The sequence below is a fragment of the Muntiacus reevesi genome, chromosome 12 (assembly GCF_963930625.1).
Source record: "Muntiacus reevesi chromosome 12, mMunRee1.1, whole genome shotgun sequence".
In the NCBI taxonomy this organism is placed as follows: domain Eukaryota; kingdom Metazoa; phylum Chordata; class Mammalia; order Artiodactyla; family Cervidae; genus Muntiacus; species Muntiacus reevesi.
This window is the reverse complement of record NC_089260.1, coordinates 48,772,212-48,791,441: the sequence shown is the minus strand read 5'-3', so window position 1 is coordinate 48,791,441 and position 19,230 is coordinate 48,772,212. Positions and strand designations below refer to the sequence as shown.

The 19,230-nt window shown below is 43.3% G+C and overlaps 2 protein-coding genes across 9 annotated transcripts in view; one reads left to right on the top strand and one right to left on the bottom strand.

Moving 5' to 3' along the window:
- The window catches only part of MTFR1 (mitochondrial fission regulator 1), a 58,231-nt gene extending 47,428 nt beyond the window's left edge, over positions 1–10,803 (top strand). For all 5 annotated transcript variants that reach the window (XM_065903559.1, XM_065903555.1, XM_065903558.1 and 2 more), the window contains 4 exons: positions 5,092–5,327; positions 7,316–7,580; positions 8,207–8,375; positions 9,246–10,803. In XM_065903559.1, the coding sequence (XP_065759631.1) occupies positions 5,092–5,327; positions 7,316–7,580; positions 8,207–8,375; positions 9,246–9,314 (739 nt within the window). In that variant the 3' untranslated portion in view covers positions 9,315–10,803. The remainder of the gene's footprint in view (positions 1–5,091; positions 5,328–7,315; positions 7,581–8,206; positions 8,376–9,245) is intronic.
- Positions 10,075–19,230, bottom strand: part of PDE7A (phosphodiesterase 7A) — a 109,949-nt gene continuing 100,793 nt past the window's right edge. The window contains exons 13-16 of one of the 4 annotated variants that reach the window (XM_065903554.1): positions 15,639–18,687; positions 11,928–12,551; positions 11,348–11,509; positions 10,075–11,069 (exon numbers count right to left, since the gene is read on the bottom strand). In XM_065903554.1, the coding sequence (XP_065759626.1) occupies positions 18,479–18,687 (209 nt within the window). In that variant the 3' untranslated portion in view covers positions 10,075–11,069; positions 11,348–11,509; positions 11,928–12,551; positions 15,639–18,478. Of the gene's footprint in view, positions 11,510–11,927; positions 12,552–15,471; positions 18,688–19,230 lie in introns of all 4 variants that reach the window. The other 3 variants (XM_065903553.1, XM_065903552.1, XM_065903550.1) reach the window with 3 other exon arrangements.

The following is a 19,230-nucleotide window of genomic DNA, read 5'->3' as shown; positions in this document are numbered from 1 at the left end:
TCTTTGGGATTGGAATGAAAACTGACCTTTTCCAGTCCTGTGGCAACTGCTGAATTTCCCAAATTTACTGGCATATTGAGTGCAGCACTTCAACAGCATCATCATATAGCTCAGCTGGAATTCCATCACCTCCACTAGCTTTGTTTGTAGTAATGCTTCCTAAGGCCCACTTGACTTCACATTCCAGGATGTTTGGCTCTAGGTGAGCGACCACACCATCGTGGTTATCTGGGTCATTAGGATATTCATTGTATAGTTCTCTTCTGTAAATTCTTGACACCTCTTCTTAATATCTTCTGCTTCTGTTAGGTCCATACCACTTCTGTCCTTTATTGTGCTCATCTTTGCATGAAATGTTCCCTGGGTATCTCTAATTTTCTTGAAGAGATCTCTAGTCTTTCCCATTCTATTGTTTTCCTCTATTTCTTTGCATTGTTCACTTAAGAAGGCTTTCTTATCTCCCCTTGCTATTCTCTGGAATTCTGCATTCAGTTGGGTATATCTTTCCCTTTCTCCTTTGGCTTTTGCTTCTTTTCTCAGCTATTTTTAAGGCCGCATCAGACAACCACTTTGCCTTTGTGCATTTCTTTTTCTTGGGGATAGTTTTGGTCACCACCTCCCATACAGTGTTACAAACATCCGTCCATAGTTCTTCAGACACTCTACAAGATCTAATTCCTTGAATCTGTTTGTCACTTCCATTGTATAATCATAAGGGATTTGATTTAGGTCACACCTGAATAGCCTCCTAGTTTTACTTACTTCAATATAAGCCTGAATTTTTTAATAAGGAGCTGATGATCTGGGCCACAGTCAGCTCCAGGTCTTGTTTTTGCTAACTGTATAGTGCTTCTCCATCTTCCACTGCAAAAAATATAATCAATCTTATTTTGGTGTTGACTATCCAGTGATGTCCGTATGTAGAATCATCTCTTGTGGTGTTGGAAAACGGTGTTTGCTATGACCAGTGCATATCTCTTGGCAAAACTGTTAGCCTTTGCCCTGCTTCATTTTACACTTTAAGACCAAACTTGCCTGTTACTCCAGGTATTCCTTGACTTATACTTTTGTGTTCCAATCCCCTATGATGAAAAAAGAACATCTTCTTTGATGTTAGTTCTAGAAGGTCTTGTACCAGGGCTTCCCTGGTTGCTCAGATGGTAACGAATCTGCCTGCAATGTGGGAGACCCAGGTTTCCCTGGGTTGAGAAGATCCACTGAAGAAGGAAATGGCAACCCACTCCACTACACTTGCCTCAAGAATCCAATGGACGGAGGAGCCCGGTGGGCTACAGTTTTTGGGTCACAAAGAGTTGAACATGACTGAGTGACCAACACTTCCATTTTTCTAGAAGGTCTTATAGATCTTCATAGATGTACATAGTTCAACTTCAACTTCTTCAACAGTAGTGGTTGGGGCACAGACTTGGATTACTGTGATGTTGGATGGTTTGCCATGGAAATGAGCCAAAGTCATTCTGTTGTTTTTGAGATTGTGCCTAAGTACTGCGTTTCAGACTCTTGTTGACTGTGAGAGCTACTCTGTTTCTTATAAGGGATTCTTGCTTACAGTAGTAGGTACAATGGTCATCTGAATTAAATTCGCTCATTCCTGTCCATTTTCGTTCACTGATTCTTAAAAGGTTGACGTTCACTCTTGCCATCTCCTGCTTGACCATGTCCAATTTACCTTGATTCATGGACCTAACATTCCAGGTTTCTATGCAGTATTGTTCTTTACAGCATAGGACTTGACTTTTATACCACCAGACACATCGACACCTGAGCATTGTTTCTGCTTTGGGCCTGCCACTTCCTTCTTTCTGGAGCTGTTTTTCTGCTCTTTCCCAGTAGAATATTGGACATCTACCAACCTGGAGGGCTTATCTTCCAGTGTCATCTTTTTGCCTTTTCATACTGTTCATGAACAATATGAAATTATTTGGTACTATCATTAACTATTAACGTACATCAATAAAATACTGTGGTCAAGGGTAATTTCTGCTACATATCACGTATAGGAAGATCTAGCTTTTAAAATACAAAACAGGATTTTGTTGAACAGAATCAAGAATAGGTGATAAATTCCACTAGTCATGTCTAGTGAGAAGTCATCTGTCTAGTAAAAAGAGAAGCAAAAAGCAAAGAAGAAAAGGAAAGAAATAAGCATCTGAATGCAGAGTTCCAAAGAATAGCAAGGAGAGATAAGAAAGCCTTCCTCAGCAATCAATGCAAAGAAATAGAGGAAAACAATAGAATGGGAAAGACTAGAGATCTCTTCAAGAAAATTAGAGATACCAAGGGAACATTTCATGCAAAGATGGGCTCACTAAGGACAGAAGTGGTATGGACCTAACAGAAGCAGAAGATATTAAGAAGAGGTGGCAAGAATACACACAAGAACTATACAAAAAAGATCTTCACGACCCAGATAATTACGATGGTGTGATCACTCACCTAGAGCCAGACATCCTGGAATGTGAAGTCAAGTGGGCCTTAGGAAGCATCACTACGAACAAAGCTAGTGGAGGTGATGGAATTCCAGTTGAGCTATTTCAAATCCTAAAAGATGATGCTGTGAAAGTGCTGCACTCAATATGTCAGCAAATTTGGAAAACTCAGCAGTGGCCACAGGACTGGAAAATGTCAGTTTTCATTCCAATCCCAAAGAAAGGCAATGCCACAGAGTGCTCAAACTACCGCACAATTGCACTCATCTCACATGCTAGTAAAGTAATGCTCAAAATTCTCCAAGCCAGGCTTCAGCAGTATGTGAACCGTGAACTTCCAGATGTTCAAGGTGGTTTTAGAAAAGGCAGAGGAACCAGAGATCAAATTGCCAACATCCGCTGGATCATCGGAGAAGGCAATGGCATCCCACTCCAGTACTCTTGCCTGGAAAATCCCATGGATGGAGGAGCCTGGTAGGCTGCAGTCCATGAGGTCGCTAAGAGTCAGACACGACTGAGCGACTTCACTTTCACTCATTGGAGAAGGAAGTGGCAACCCCCTCCAGCATTCTTCCTGGAGAATCCCAGGGACGGGGGAGCCTGGTGGGCTGCTGTCTATGGGGTCACACAGAGTCGGACAGTACTGAAGTGACCTAGCAGCAGCAGCAGCTAGATCATTGAAAAAGCAAGAGAGTTCCAGAAAAACACCTATTTCTGCTTTATTAACTATGCCAAAGCCTTTGACTACATGGACCACAACAAACTAGGGAAAATTCTTCAAGAGATGGGAATACCAGACCACCTGACCTGCCTCTTGAGAAACCTGTATGCAGGTCAGGAAGCAACAGTTAGAACTGGACATGGAACAGCAGACTGGTTCCAATTAGGAAAAGGAGTACATCTAGGCTGTATATTGTCACCCTGCTTATTTAACTTATATGCAGAGTACATCATGAGAAACACTGGGCTGGATGAAGCACAAGCTGGAATCAAGATTGCAGGGAGAAATATCAATAACCTCAGAAATGCAGATGACACCACCCTTATGGGAGAAAGCAAAGAAGAACTAAAGAGCCTCTTGATGAAAGTGAAAGAGGAGAGTGAAAAAGTTGGCTTAAAGCTCAACATTCAGAACACTAAGATCATGGCATCTGGTCCCATCACTTCATGGCAAATAGATGGGTAAATAGTGGCTGACTTTATTTTTGGGGGCTCCAAAATCACTGCAGATGGTGACTGCAGCCATGAAATTAAAAGACACTCCTTGGAAGAAAAGTTATGACCAACCTAGACAGCATATTAAAAAGCAGAGACATTACTTTGCCAACAAAGGTCCGTCTAGTCAAGGCTATGGTTTTTCCAGTGGTCATGTATGGATGTGAGAGTTGAACTATAAAGAAAGCTGAGTGCTGAAGAATTGATGCTTTTGAACTGTGGTTTTGGAGAAGACTCTTGAGAGTCCCTTGGACTGCAAGGAGATCCAACCAGTCCATCCTAAAGGAGATCAGTCCTGGGTGTTCATTGGAAGGACTGATGTTGAAGCTGAAACTCCAATACTTTGGCTACCTGATGCAAAGAACTGACTCATTTGAAAAGACCCTGATGCTGGGAAAGATTGAGGGCAGGATGAGAAGGGGACGACAGAGGATGAGATGGCATCACTGACTCAATGAACATGGGTTTGGGTGAACTCTGGGAGTTGGTGATGGACAGGGAGGCCTGGCGTGCTGTGGTTCCCTCACATGAGACTGTAAGGGAAATTGGGATGTACTTAACTTGGGTGTGGTGATTATTTCAGTGTATACACATGATCATATTATCATGCTGTACAGTATTTATATACATACAATATTTGTCAGTGATTCCTCAGTAAAGCTGGAGGAAGGAAAAAAGAGAAAAGGGCTTAAAGCCCAGAAAAACCTAATTGTAGAAAATAGGTGGAAATGGATAAATATACAGATTGACAGTTGAAAAGAAATCTGAATGTTGTTTGCAACCCCAGAAGACTTCCATATGGAGCTACAGTGCAGTGCATATTAGAAAACCTTTAAGTGAAAATGAGACCATCTATATAATTACTGCATGAGTTTAATTATTATTCCCCCCCCCCTCCTTTTTAGTGTCTAAAGCTGTAGTTTGGGTCATATTGTTACAGTATGTCTTATAGTTTGGTATGTTTTTATCATATATGGAAAACACTGATGTGGAAATGTGGAAACAAAGACATTGAGGAAGGGTCAATGGACTACTGCTTTGGATGTCATTTATAACCAAAAATTAGTTTACCATTTTAAAGAGCATTAAAAGTTGCATCATCTTAGTTCAGGCCACCAAAACAAAACATGAAGTAGCAAAAACACTGTTGGAACCTGTGATGCCTCCTGATAGTATTGGCTTGAATATAAAATGTAGAGATAAAGATTAAGAATGATGGCAACCAGAAAGTTGGCCTGGTGTGAATCTACATCAGGTTGACAAGTGCTTTGTTGTTTTGCAACTTACAGCGGGGGTTTTATGTAAGGTCAACCTGATAAGTGGCTCTCAGATGTTCTCTTCTGCTGTGTTCTGATTAACTTTGAAGTGATGATTTTTTATAGCCCCTCTCAAAGCCTGTGACAGCCAACTTCTGTCCTCCTTGCAGGATAGAGGTCCGGTCAAGGCCAACCCTTCAGGATGATCTTCCTTTCCTTGAGAAGCCCCACAGCAGGCAGCCATCCTTACCCACCCTGTCTCCAGAAGAGCCTCCGGTGCAGACCTCGACACTGGCCAATGAGGAAGCGCTGCAGAAGATCTGTGCCCTTGAAAGTGAGCTTGCTGCCCTCAGAGCTCAGATTGCCAAGATCGTGACCCTCCAGGAACAGCAGAACCTCACTGCAGGTCTGTGAGTCCTCTAATAGTTGTCAGTCAGCAAATGGGGGTGGGATGCCACTCACTTAGGAAACAAATTATATGTGTATATATATATAGTATATATATTTGTGGACTCCATCTCTTCAGTCGTGTCTGACTGTTCGCAACCCCATGGATGGTAGCCCTCTAGGTTCCTCTCTATCCATGGGATTCTCTAGACAGGAATACTGGAGTGGGTTACCATGTCCTCTTCCAGGGGATCTTCTCAACCCAGGAATCAAACCCGTGTCTCCTGCACTGCAGGCGGATTCTTTACCTACTGAGCCCCCTTCGAAGCCCCAGGATGCATGCATATATATAACTGAATCATATGCTGTACACCGGAAACTAACACATTATAAATCAACCATATTACAATAACATTTTTAAAAGAGGCTAATTAGTAACAGCTGTTGGGCTTGCTAGAAAACTAGCAGCCTGTCCCCTGCATGGCCCAGTACAGGACCCAGGCAAGTTTAAATGGTTTTCATTTGTTTTGAACAATCTTAATGCTGTCAGAGGATGATAAGTGTATTTTGGAAACACAAAATATACATCCACTGATAAAGGTGAACACTGCTCGTGTGTCTGCTGTAGGAACTTCACTCTCTGTGATAATGGCACCATTCACGTCAGACTGGAGTAGGTAACTGCGAAATAGCCCTGATGGGGTCGAGTGCTTTACTTACCTTTGTGCCCTGAGGCAGGCATAAGGCCTCGCTTTCCTGCTCTGTAACTGGGACAGTAGTTACTTATGTTCTGGAGTTACTGTGGGAGTAAATGTGGAAAGTATACATAGTACCTTTAGTGCCAAGTAGCTGTTTAATACTCATTTCTCTCCCTCTCGCAGGAGTGGAAACTGAATTCAGGGCCTCTGACTCTGGTCTCATACTGTTGCTTTTACTGGTATGGCATTGTCACTTTGGAGAAGAAACCACAGTCTTGAAACCCTAGCTTACTAACCTGCTGGCAAGCAATGGTTGTTTTTCCTAGTGTTCCTGAGTCTTGACGAGAGGCAGTATGAGCCAGCTCTAAAGGGTAAAGGATAGTTAGTCCACCTCTGAGTCGCTCAGCTTGTGGTCCTGTAGTTTAATGTGACCCACACGGAAACCTCCTCAAACCTGGGTCAGGCCACGACGGGCAGGGTGAAGGCACTCCAGGCACCTGCTGTTACTTCCCTGAAATCTGCAGGTGACATTTGAAAACCCAAAGTCCTGCCCTTTTCTGTTTAACCTGTAAGTTATTTCTCTCTGGCTTTACCTCCCTCTTCTGGCAGACTAGGAAAACTGCTGTGAATTGTGAGGTCATCTGGGGATTTCTGTTAGATGTTCTATGCACAACCCAACTCCCTTGAATAAACTAATCAATACAGTTCACGCCCAAACAACTCTCTAATCTCCAGTTATGCAGAAAGATGGATTTTTAGGTCCTTATTTTAGAACCGCTTTAACTCTTAGTTACTTATTCTTTTGGGGAATTAACTATACTTTTTTTTTCCTCTCAATTTTTTTCAATAAATCTAAAACTTTTCTTTCAAACAAACACATTGTGGTCAATTTACATTCTCTAGTTCATGCTGATCTTCTATGTAAATATACTTAAAATGAACCACAGAGGTATCCGATAGTTATTTACTCTAGTACTAAACTGTCAGACTACCTACTGGAGTTCTGTGTGCAGTCCAGATGCTGTTTCATCTAGAAGTAGCTGCACAGAGTGAAGCAGTGAGACCTGAACATTTGATATCACAAAAGCACCCTGTAAAGTTAAATGGAACATTTCCATCTGGAGACTGTGGGATTAAATTCAGGCATTTAGATTCCAAGCAAGCAACTGAAACTTCCTCTTTACTTGTGACTGAGATTCTTTTTAAGGTTACCGCTTTCAGGTATAAAGTCCTTAACATAACTCTACTTTAAAATATTTTATTTGCCTCTTACCACCAGGATTAAATTGCTTTTCCCTCATTTCTGTAGGTGACTTAGAATCCACCAGGCCTGCTGCCACAGCACCACCCTCAGTTCCAGCGCCCCCGCTGCCACCCCCTCCGCCGCCGCCTCCCCTCCCACCCCCGGGGCTCCAGCAGAGCACTTCTGCTATTGATCTGATAAAAGAGCGGAGAGAGAAAAACGCCTCTGCTGGGAAGACCCCGGTCAAGAGCAGTCCAAAGAAAACAGACCTGCCCAACATGCTGGAGATCCTAAAAGACATGAACAGCGTGAAACTGCGCTCAGTAAAAAGGTGAGGAGACGTCTGCCTTCTCTCCCACTTCCCTTGGTTTCTTATGCCTTTTATAAGCTACTGACTAAGCTGCTTTGGAGGAGGAAGTGGCAACCTACTCCGGTATTCTTGCCTGGAAGGCTATAGACCACAGGGTCACAAAGAGTCGGACACCACTGAGCACACACACATACACTAAGCTTGTTGAGAACCTTGTATTATAACATGACTACTGGAATAGCTCCTAAGTTTTTAATTTAAAAAAGGTAAGCCCCCCCGGGAGCCCTTGTATGCCGTTAACTGAGAGATTAGCAGGACAGACTCTTGCAGGCTGCTCCCATTTCTCCCCCATTGCCCCTGAAGCCCTGTTACTGTGTGGTCCTTCTTCCCTCAGGCTGTGTGTGTGCCTGCTAGGGTAGGGGTCAGGCTTGTGCCAGAGGGAACCCTGCCTGCCTTGGAGGAGCCTGCAGTCTCTGCTCCTTAGAGAAACTGGGGGACTATTCCCTGGGTACCTTTGTGCTGTTTTGTCAAGCCGTAAATCTAGGGCTGCCACCTCACTGCGTCAGCATCTCTATCGGGTGTCTCTGCTGCTAGAGCTGTGCTGTCAGCCCTGCAATGCCCCCTTGATTTCTCTGCACTTCTCTAAGGTCAGAACAAGACACAAAGCCCAAGCCGGCAGATGCTGCTGACCCCGCTGCCCTCATAGCAGAGGCGCTGAAAAAGAAGTTTGCTTATCGGTATCGAAGCGATAGTCAAGGTGAAGCTGAAAAAGGAATCCCAAAGTCTGAATCAGAGGCCACCTCCGAGAGAGTGTTGGTGAGTACTGGGCAGCCTGTGGTTCAGTCCACTGCTGCGCAAGACACTCAGCTGGTCGTGTGCTAGATGCAGAAGGATGTGCTGTAGGATTTATTTAGTCCTTACCGCCAGCTAGACTGCTTCCCTCTTGGTGCTCTTCTGTAAGTAAAAGCTAACCCTGGGTATCTCTCATGTTAAATTTTCCATGCTGTTTGTTTATATGTAAGCACAGTGAAGTGAAATTCATTACAATAAAATTTACATCTAAGGACAGTGTAAATGTTGTGGTGTAGAAAGGAAAGGTCATTCTCTTAGGGCACCTGTGAGTCTTGTGAAGGGGAAAGAGATCTGACCAGGGCCTTGCAAACTGTGGGCCCTGCAGAGGTGGAGACTGAGCAGACTTCATGGAAGCTCTTAAGTATCAATTTAGACCTTCCCTTTCTTCAAGTTACTGTCACTGGGGAGATGTGTTTATCTATCCCAGAGAGGTAGATATCTTAGAAATTCTAGCATCTTTGAAACTCTAGATATTGAAGGGGAAACTGTATCTATCTTCTTTGATTAAAAGAAGTAAAATTGAACTAATTAAGCCAGGGTCTTGCAATGATAACTACAGTTTGATAGTGAGTAATTTTGCTATCTTTCTCACTGTTGATATGAATTGACAGGTTGTTACAAATCTAACAGTTTTTTTTTTTAATATTATTTTATTAGTTGGAGGCCAATCACTTTACAACATTTCAGTGGGTTTTGTCATACATTGACATGAATCTAACAGTTTTAACACTATCAAGCTGCTTGGTTTTTCATGAATATACCTTGTGGCCCATGGTTGGCAGGGGGCTATCATTGCTGTTACATGAACCTATATCTTTTTTGTTTCTTTTCTAGTTTGGTCCACACATGTTGAAGTCTACTGGAAAAATGAAGGCTTTAATTGAAAATGCTTCAACTTCCTAATAGACAAAGTGCTGAGAAAGACTATCTGAAGTTCAGCTGTTGGTTTATTAGGGCTGTTCGGCTAGTAGATATCAACACTGTTTGTTTGGTAAATACCTGAATGTAGTACTTATTAGTGGTCTCCTTTTAGGTCTCACTAGAGGATGATGCTATAACAAAAGCACTCTAAGTTGTTTGCTTTTAAGAGAAGGTCAGTTCTGAAGTTTTCCATAGCATATGTACATTCCAGCATGTTTTTAATGTGTAACCAAGATGTTTAGGTTTCCAGTCTGGAAAACAATTACATAGATTTCAGAACAAAGGAAGGACACTTTGTAGACGTGAGTTTTTAATTAACACTAATTTATCTGTACACATATTTTATATGCATGTATTTGGATATACAACAGGACATAAGATTTAGCAATGGCAGTGACAAGGCTGCTGGTAATCATTCCTGCCCAGTGATGGAGCAGCTGGTATATCCAAATTGTTGAAGTGAAATGTTCGAGTTTGGAATGTCTTCTTGTCTTGAACAGAACTTTTAGATTCTCTCTCACATTTTCTTGGAGATGGGGTTTGAGTAGGAACCAGATAATGTTCGCTGCTGAAATTCCATAATACTTTCCTTTAAAGGGAAGTCAAGGATCATGAAAACTGTTTCCACCTCAGTGCCATCCAGTTCTGAGGAAGAAATGTAGTTTTCAATAGTGAACAATCAAATTATTGAATTAAAATCTGTTTTAAAGTAAAAACTAGAATGTACCATCTTTTTCTTTCAGTTTATCATAAAGATGACTTCTTGCTAAGTTAACACTTCTGGAAATGTCAGCATAATGGAGTTAAAAATTTTTTCAAATACTGGTCAAAATAGTAGCTTTATAATGAAACACTGAATAGGTGACAGACTTTCCTGTAAGCTGCTTATCATTGGTCAGACAGCTGTTCTGCTGAGCTCCAGCATGTAGCAGCATAACCCGTAGGTGCTGTCAGGAGGTGGAGAATCGCCTTTCTCATCCAGGACTTCTAAGGAAGTCGTCATATCTAAATGCTTCATGTATCTTCATGATTTTCTATACTTCTGTTAAACTCAGCTATAGTTATCCAGAATCTCCTACTATAAGTAAATAGTTAGACTTATTATTTAAATCTAGTGGGAAAAAAGTTCCATTTCCCAGGGCGATTAGGAGATATGAAGACAATACATTCACTTTTAAGTTATTGAAACTATGTGCAATGTTCTAAATGATAGCAGCTTTTCATGGTTTGGCTGTTTAGCTTAAATTTGAACTGTGGCTTAATTTTACACATGTTGTTGACATACATTGTTTCTAATTGTTTTCTATGGTTTAAAAATTCTGCCTTTAAAATAAATTCAGGAAATTCACCTGATATACTTAAATATTTCTCAGAAGGTCAAAATATTTGTACCAATAATTGAACTTTTAGCCAGTGCTCCAAAATAAGGAAGTTACTGTTTCGAAATAAAGCAACTTTTCTTTTCCTTGAACCGTCATGCCTATATAAATGTTTTTTTCCCCCACAGTAGGCAACATTCTTCTGTGTTGTACATGCAACTTTAGAATAATTTGCTTTCTGCATTTTCCAAGTGGAAATATACTGCTTAAAATGTGTCACCTTTTCATTCATCTTCAGCATTAAAAGAGGCGTGTAGGTAGGAACCCGGAACAGCTGGGAAAGAATCAAGGCTCAAACCTTTAGTTTCTGATTCCACATTTTGTGACCTAAACGCAGGCTTCTCTCCGTACTTAAAATCTGTAAAATGTAAATACAGGTACTGTATTTATACTGAAAGAAGTCCACGTAGATGTGGACCCATGCAGTTCAAACCTATGTTCAAGGGTCGACTGTATACATAATGTGAGTCAAAGAACACTGAACTTGGGAGTTAAAACACGACATGTATATGTGATCCTGGCCCAGGCACATCTGTTTTTAAAATGGGAATAATGCTCATTTCAGGAAATTATGAGGATTAAAAGCAGCATTCTGAACACACACTATGAATAGCAGAGTACCAATTAAGTTCTTACAGTACTTTACACAAGGTTCCCAGCAGACAGCCTTCTCCTAGGAGACGAGGTCCCTGTGTGCGGGCCAGGGCGGAGGGGTAGGTCCCGGCTGTCTGCCCAGTCGCAGGCGCTTCTGCAGACGCAGCCTGTCCTCTTGCTCTATGAATCCCTGTGAGTCTGCATCTTGGTGGGGAAGGAAGAAAACACGAGGTAACAACTAATGGAAACACACAGCTGGAAAAACCATCCTCTAGTAACTTCTCTGAAGATAGAAGTCCTCGCTGTGGACTAGATTTGGCAGATGAAAGTTTAAACTTTCAGCTGTGAACCCCGTAGCAGCAGCTCTGGGATCGCCAGGCAGGAGGAGGCACTTGGTTTTAGCCAGTATCATTGTTACTGCCTGTTACTGTCAGTCTTCCCCATGACCTTCAGCCTCTCCTGAGTCCTCTCTCCACTTCTCATCCTGGGGTCAGTATTCTGTGCTACTCCACTGAGCCTTTTTAACATCATTTTTAGTTTTTCCTTATCAATCTTGTAAGCAGGCTAGTTCTTCATTGATACCAGAGCAATCACTTAAGGAAAAGAAATAAGAACAGCATACCTAAGGAAGGATCCAGAAATCTTAGATGTTTCCCTCTGAGACTGCTGTCCTTCGTCTGCTTCGTAAGGACTGGACACCTTACTGTTTCTCTGGCTGGAGCTTCTCAGACTTCTTTTCCCTGGGAGGTTCTCCAGCCTCTTTGGAAGGTCAGAGAGCTCTTTCCACAAAGCTGAGAGAGTAGCATGGGTGGGATTTAGATGTGATCAAGAAGGTGATTAAGATGATACATATAGCGCCTCCCATTCCATCCAAACAGCTGTGGCTGCTACAGGGCAGTCCCGCCCTTCCCAACTGCTCTCTTCCAAGCTGGCAAAAGCCTTAATCTGGGGGAGAAAGACACCCCTTCACAACAGCGGTTTTACCAGAGGTATGAACAGCCTTCCACTCACATAGCTTAGGAGCCATCCCTCTTCTTTGGCCAGCCACACCTGCTATCAGAAGACGAGAGACGGTGAGAAGCAGGTGCCTCGGCACGTGGCTGCGTGACCTGGTGTTCATAGTGAGGGTGGAGAGCAGGCGGCCCTCTGCAAGGGGCACGCCTGCTGAGGCAGAGGCTGTTCTGCGGCCCAGGGTCAGCCTTCCTGAGTTGGTCCAGGTTGTCCCTCGGGAATTTGAACAGGAAACCTGGAGAGAAAGGGGTGCATTCGGTACTCAGAGCTCAAGAAAGCAGGTCACAAGGAACAGCTCTACCACGAGCAGTTTATACAAAACACGATGCGGAAATGAAAAAGGACAATGACTCAGCCTGAACTATCCGTCAGTACATTTTTTAAGAGACACACATTTTACAGGTTAGAAAGATACTCAAAAGATGAGGTGACAGAAGACTAAACCTAGTCTATCTAGCCATAAAGACAATGCTTTAAAAATGTTTACCGCCTTTCCAAGCAGACACTCCAAGGTAGAGAAGAAGCTGGAAGAGAAGCAGGAGTGGCAAGAAACAGGTGCAGCAAAAAGCTACACTTAAGTGATTAGTCTGTCTCATGAAAATGGATCCTCAATATAAAGCTCCAGCTAACTCGCAGTGACCTGAGACCATTCCCTACAGTGGAAAAAGTTAACCCCTGTCCTGTGAGGATTCTTAGATGGAAATTTTAAAAATTCTGCAAATGTTCAGCTAGGAATTTTGCCACATTCCTTTATGATACTTTCTTCAAAAGATAAAAAGCACCTTGGGGTATCATGCACCCTCCTGATTCTTTATAGCAGGGGTCCCCAACCTCTGGGGTCTAATACCTGATGATCCAAGGTGGAGCTGATGTAATAATAATAAAGTGCACAGTAAATGTTATGCACTTGAATCATCCTGAAACAACCCCACCACCAACCCTGATCCGTGGAAAAACTGTCTTCCATGAAACTGGTCCCTGGTGCCAAATAGGTTGGGGACCACTGCTTTATGGCCCAACAATAAACAAACACTTCAAATTTACGCTCAAAAATCTCAAATGATGCATAGCTTAAACATTAATACAAGATGTACTTTCTTCACGAGACTGTTGATGGGACTGGTAAAACTTGCAATAGACTAGTAAGTTTGCTGTGCTTCAGTTTTAAATTAGAGCTAAAAAGAACCTAACATTAAAAATGGGTGTTTCTCTTTCCCCTACAACCTACCAGACTTTAAAATAGGTTCAGGACAATTCAACGCAGCTATGAAAGTAAAAAAAAAAACAAAGATACTGTGATAAAAGCTAGTATTTTACTAAAAGTATCATACTGACCATCTAAGACATATTTTAGAATCAAATTTGAAAACTAAATTTTACCAGTCATGGATGTTAATAGCATTCAATAATTAGTAGAAATAGTATCATTTCCATTATTACCCAATAAAACCATTTTGTACAGGATAGAAACCCGCCATGTCATACGACAGATACTTTCCACAGTCACCCAAACATTCTGAGAACAGGGGCCATGCTCTGTCACTTTTAATGCCTTTACTACATCCCCAGTGCAGCGCCCAGCACACAGCAGGAACTCGGGTGCTGTGACCACAGACTGCAGCATGGACTAGTGTCAGCCAAACTGCTCATAATGACAGACTGATAGCTGAAAAGGAGACATGATACCAAGTTGTTAATTTGTTCAACATTCATTGATGGCAGTTTATGCCAGTCAGTCCTATGCTGAGCACGTGACTGACTCATCAGAAAAGACTCTGATGCTGGGAAAGACGGGGCAGGAGGAGAAGGGGACGACAGAGGATGAGATGGTTGGATGGCATCACCAACTTGATGGACATGAGTTTGAGGAAGCTCTGGGAGTTGGTGATGGACAGGGAAGCTGGAGTGCTGCAGTCCATGGGGTTGCAGAGTCAGGCATGACTGAGCCACTGAACTAATGTTGAGCACAAGAGATGAGAAGGTGCAAGAGACAGCTGTGTGCACCTGGCTGTCCACTCCAAGTAGTGGTCACCCCCCCACTGGAGGCCACAGACCACCGGGGGCCTTCCAGAAGACACAGGTTGCCTGCAAATCCTTAGCCAACAAAGGCTAAGTCCTGCACATATCTGGACAACTATGTGTTTCAAATATATGCTGATAGAATGGTGATTAATGCCACATTTATTTAAAAACATTACTGAGTGCGTATTAGCCATTGGTCACTGTCCCAAGATGGAGATACTAACTGGGAAAAGATTTAAACAAAATATTTACACGTTAAAGAAAAGTACACATGGAAACACTGAACCTCTGATATGAAAATTTTAAAAAGAACTCTTTGGAAACAGAGAGACCATTACAGGAATCTTCAAAGAGTTACTAGCACCTCTAACCTGTAACCTAAAGTACAAATATATTCCCCAGGCAACATATGGCAAAAACCACTACAGTACTGTAATTAGCCTCCAATTAAATAAATTAAAAAAAATTTTTTTTACTTCTGTATTCAGAAGATCATTATAAAGCACCGCATTGACAGAGTACAAGTACTGACCAGGAACCAGCTTGTTTGGTTTTGTTAAGCTGCTGCTGCTGCTGAGTCACGTCAGTCGTGTCCGACTCTGTGCGACCCCATAGACGGCAGCCCACCAGGCTCCCCTGTCCCTGGGATTCTCCAGGCGAGAACACTGGAGTGGGTTGCCATTTCCTTCTCCAATGCATGAAAGTGAAAAGTGAAGTCACTCAGTCGTGTCCGACACCTAGCGACCCCATGGACTGTAGCCCACCAGGCTCCTCCCTCCATGGGATTCTCCTTGTTCTGAGGACCTTGAGGCTCTAGCAGAGGTGCCGCCCCCAGCACTAGTTGCCCCAGGGCCCCAGCAAGCTGCTACAATGCTCTAGAATTCTTTGAAGTTTCCCCTTTTATCTTAAAAATTCACATGAACTTTGCACTCACTTCCATAATACTTATTTAAAAATGTGATCTTCTAAATTACAGTTTCCTCAAGTTTTCTGAATTACTGTACTGTTTCCTTTTTCTAGATTTTTCTAGAAAAATCAATGTTCAAAGAATACACAGATACTATGAAGCAGGGCTATCAACGCTCATCCCACATATATGTAACAACATGTATCTTTGCCATGGGTTTACTTACCTGTAGGCGGGAAACAGGAGCACACTCGGGTGTCTCCCCCTCGAGAATGGAGGAAACGAGAGATTCCTCTGAATAGCGAACCCAAGTCAGAGAAGCAGCAGCAAGCACAGCCTGGCAGGTGGAGCCCAGGCAGCCTCAGCTGATGCGAGGCTGAGGGCCTGACATACCTGCCAGACACGCCAGTCACGCAGGTGTGGAGATGCAGCTCCTAGCATTCAGTCCCTAGCCTCGTCCAGGGGAACCACAGTCCACCCAAGCACGAGCATCAGCAGGCGCCTCCTTTTGGGATGCGTGAGGGACCTTGCTCCCTTGGCTCAGAATCCATGATGCTCAGGTAACCGGCTGATTGTAATTTAGCTTCCCAAGAAGATCTGCCTAAAATGAGAGAATGATAGTCACCTTTCTCATTGTAAATTAAACTACTAATGGGAAAAAAACAATCAGTCTCTGTGAGTTTGGTTACAGTGAGTTTGCCATGAGACAGTTCTGCTCTCCATGTGCTGACATACTAGGTCTGTGAGCCGCAAGTTTCCTCATCACACGCAGTGCGTCAGATTCGCCTCCATCAGACCAGCACCCAGTGGTCCAGCGTGGTGGCCACGAGCCACGTGAGGAGACTGGGCACCTGAGACACGGCTGGCCCAAACAGATGTGCTGTAAGCGTCAAGGACACGCCAGATTTCAAAGACTTGGTAACAGAGAAAAGAATGTAAAACATCTCAGTAGTCGCTTTTTTATAATGGCTACGTTTTTTTTTTTTTTTTTCCTCTCGTTTTGTGGCTACATATCTAAATGATAGAATATTCTAGACATGCTGGAATAAATTTCATCTTTTTTTAAAAAATGTGATTACTCCAGAATTGACAATCACCTACTCACTCTGTGTCTACTGGTCCTCACTCTTCTATGCAAATGACGACGGCATGTTTGTGCTCAGAGTTTACACTTATCCCTTCCAATGAAACGGACTTGGGGAGCCCAAGGAGAGGCCCAATGGTCCCTGTCTTACACTGAAGCCGGTCAAGCAGGATCAAGTGGCCATTTCCTATTATTTGACTTTAAAAAGGCCAACACAAGTGGTATTTTGTTACCTGCACGAGGATCTGAGGTTCCCACCGTGGGAACAAAGGGCTGTGGAGACCAGCGGGTGGGCTCAGAGCTGACTTCTCCAGGCTGTCAGGACTCAGCCATCTATGCCCTGGGCCTCAGCATCTCACCTGTGAGGTGCAGGTGACTGGTGAGCCCACAGGATGATGCCTGCACCCAGCGACACCTGAACAAGTGTCCTGTGAGCTAGTGCTAGAATTGAGGAGTGGACGCTTAGTTTTCCTGGTAACTTTGCCTTATCCTTTCCCACAGACTGACTTATAAGGTAAATATCAAAGATAAAAATGTGAAAAGATAGGTTTTATTCATCAAAAGTGAACAGCAACAGGCACATATTAAAATGAGTCTGGCAAAGCCTTTTACAAATGGCTTTACACTCAAGCTTTCTCCCAAGAAAATGGCTGTTGCAACAAACTGTAAACATAATTAATAAACAGTCTTTTACAGTAACAAGGGAAATACAATGAACTAAAAGAAAGCACCGGTTTCTCTTAAAACTAGATTACAGTTGTGCTTACTATACATAAAACAATTTAAAACAAATTACAAAAGTGGAATGTTTGTTAAATTTAAAATTAGTCCTTAGATTTTTTTTTTTTTGTCCTAGAAAACATCTGTTCACATCAAAAGGCCCGTCGAAGGGGAACGTTTCATCAAAGGGAGGGACGAGAAAACAATGCACTTTTATTTTTCAAATCAAAACAAGAAGTTTGGTCACTTAGCTTGGTGCATAGTTAAGGCATCTGGCGTCTGGAGCCATCATCTCTCACGGCCGACCTCCCTTCCCCTCCCATGTGTGGCTGCTCACTACGTCACATTCTACAATAATAAATAAAAGCCGACGTCTCCGATCCTTGCCACGTGGATAAATAGAACACATGCACAGTCACACATGCACAAGCGCGCCCCAAACACACATCCACACACACACAACATACCTCTCACTCCCTGTAGCGAGAGGGACTTATAGTACCCTTGCTCTGAAGGACACACTGGCCCATCCCACTTTATTTCAGATTGGCAATACCCTGAGCTGATTATGGTGTTTTAAACATTCCACCTTTTTTTTCTTGCATGTGCAGGTCAAGTGTACAGTAGTGAAAACAACATGCAATGTCTTCACCGCGGAATCATAATACAGCTAGGACACTGGGGTTCTGCCCCGCCCGCCCCAAATTAAAAATGAAAGAGTTAAAAAAAAAAATTGCATTGCCAAACAGCACTGGAGTGAAAGCTTGGCGGCACTCTATGATAAATGCTCAGTTTCCAGTGCACGAAATAAAACCAGAGCAAATGGGAGGCTTTGGTGGCATTCGAAGAAAAAAAAGGCAAACGGGGGGAGGGGGAGAAAGAGCTGCAGTTCTAGGTTTGATCTTCAGAATTCTTAGTGGTTCCTTCACAATCATGCTCCAAGGCAAATTGAGAACCAATATTTCAAGAGTTGGTTTGTAAACATTGAGTCCTGCCAGAGGTGCAGACACTGGGCACTTCACATTTCCATTTTCTCCAAGAGAATCAGTGGAAGGTACAGATAACACACTGTTTGCATCAGGCTGGTTAAATTCCGAAGATTTCTGCTGAAGGCTTCAGTTCAAGCTTCATGATGATGCTTCGAAGAGCAATACCTCCTGCAAAAACTTCCTCGCTTATTCCCTCCGTTTGCTCCTGCCAGGCGCTGCCTCTTCAAGGTATCCCACGAAAAGCCAAATGCATATTGCTGTAGGTTCGGGTCTTGTCGTTAACAAGTGGGTTCAAATGATCCAACAGAGGAAATCTTGGAAATAAATAATGCTGGCATCATTCATTTCCCTTGGCAGTCAAGAGTAAGTTCTCTCACCTCAAGACCCCGTTTCACATTTCTAACAACCTCCAGGAGGCATCTGTCCACTGGTCCTGGGGGCTAGGATAACCGGTTTTCCTGAGGTAATAACTGTGAGCTCAACTCCTCGAACGGAGCATCGGTGTCCTCGCTGCTGGACTGTTCCCTCTGCAGCCCCTTCCAGCTGGCTTTGTTCAGCCCCACGTGTCCGAGCATCGTCTGGGACAGCCTGGTGTTGGAGAACCGGGCCCATTCCGTGAACAGAGGCTCCACGAGATAGGTCATAAAACCTGAGGAAACAAGGAGAAAAGGCCTCTGTGTGTGTTCTGAAACTTTCCAAGGTCGATATAGCGTTTACTCTCTTAAGTCCTATTCCAGTACTGTCTAGCTCTTATTTTTCTAGACGTGTGTGAAAATTTACATACCTTCTCGAAGAATCTATGTAAGCAACGTAATGAGACTTGAAGTGAAGGTGAGCTGACAAATGCAGCACATCTCTTCTGATGATTCCTCTCAGCTGCACCAACCACATCCTCCTATTAACGTTTCAGCAAAACCGTGGCGGCCCTGGAGCCGGGCTCAGCGGGTCCGAGGGCTGGTTCCCGCAAGACCACTAGAGCTAAGGGGGTCTCCCGGGCTGCGGGTGACAAGACCGGAATCGAGGTGCAGCGGCTCTGCCGTCAGTGGGGGGTGATCATCACCCTGGTCATGAGCACAGGGGGCCTTTATGTATTGATACCTCAGAATTTATAAAGCTAGAACTCACGACACCATGGCTTCCCTGGTGGCTTGGTGATAAACAGTCTGCCTGCCAGTGCAGGAGACCTGGGTTG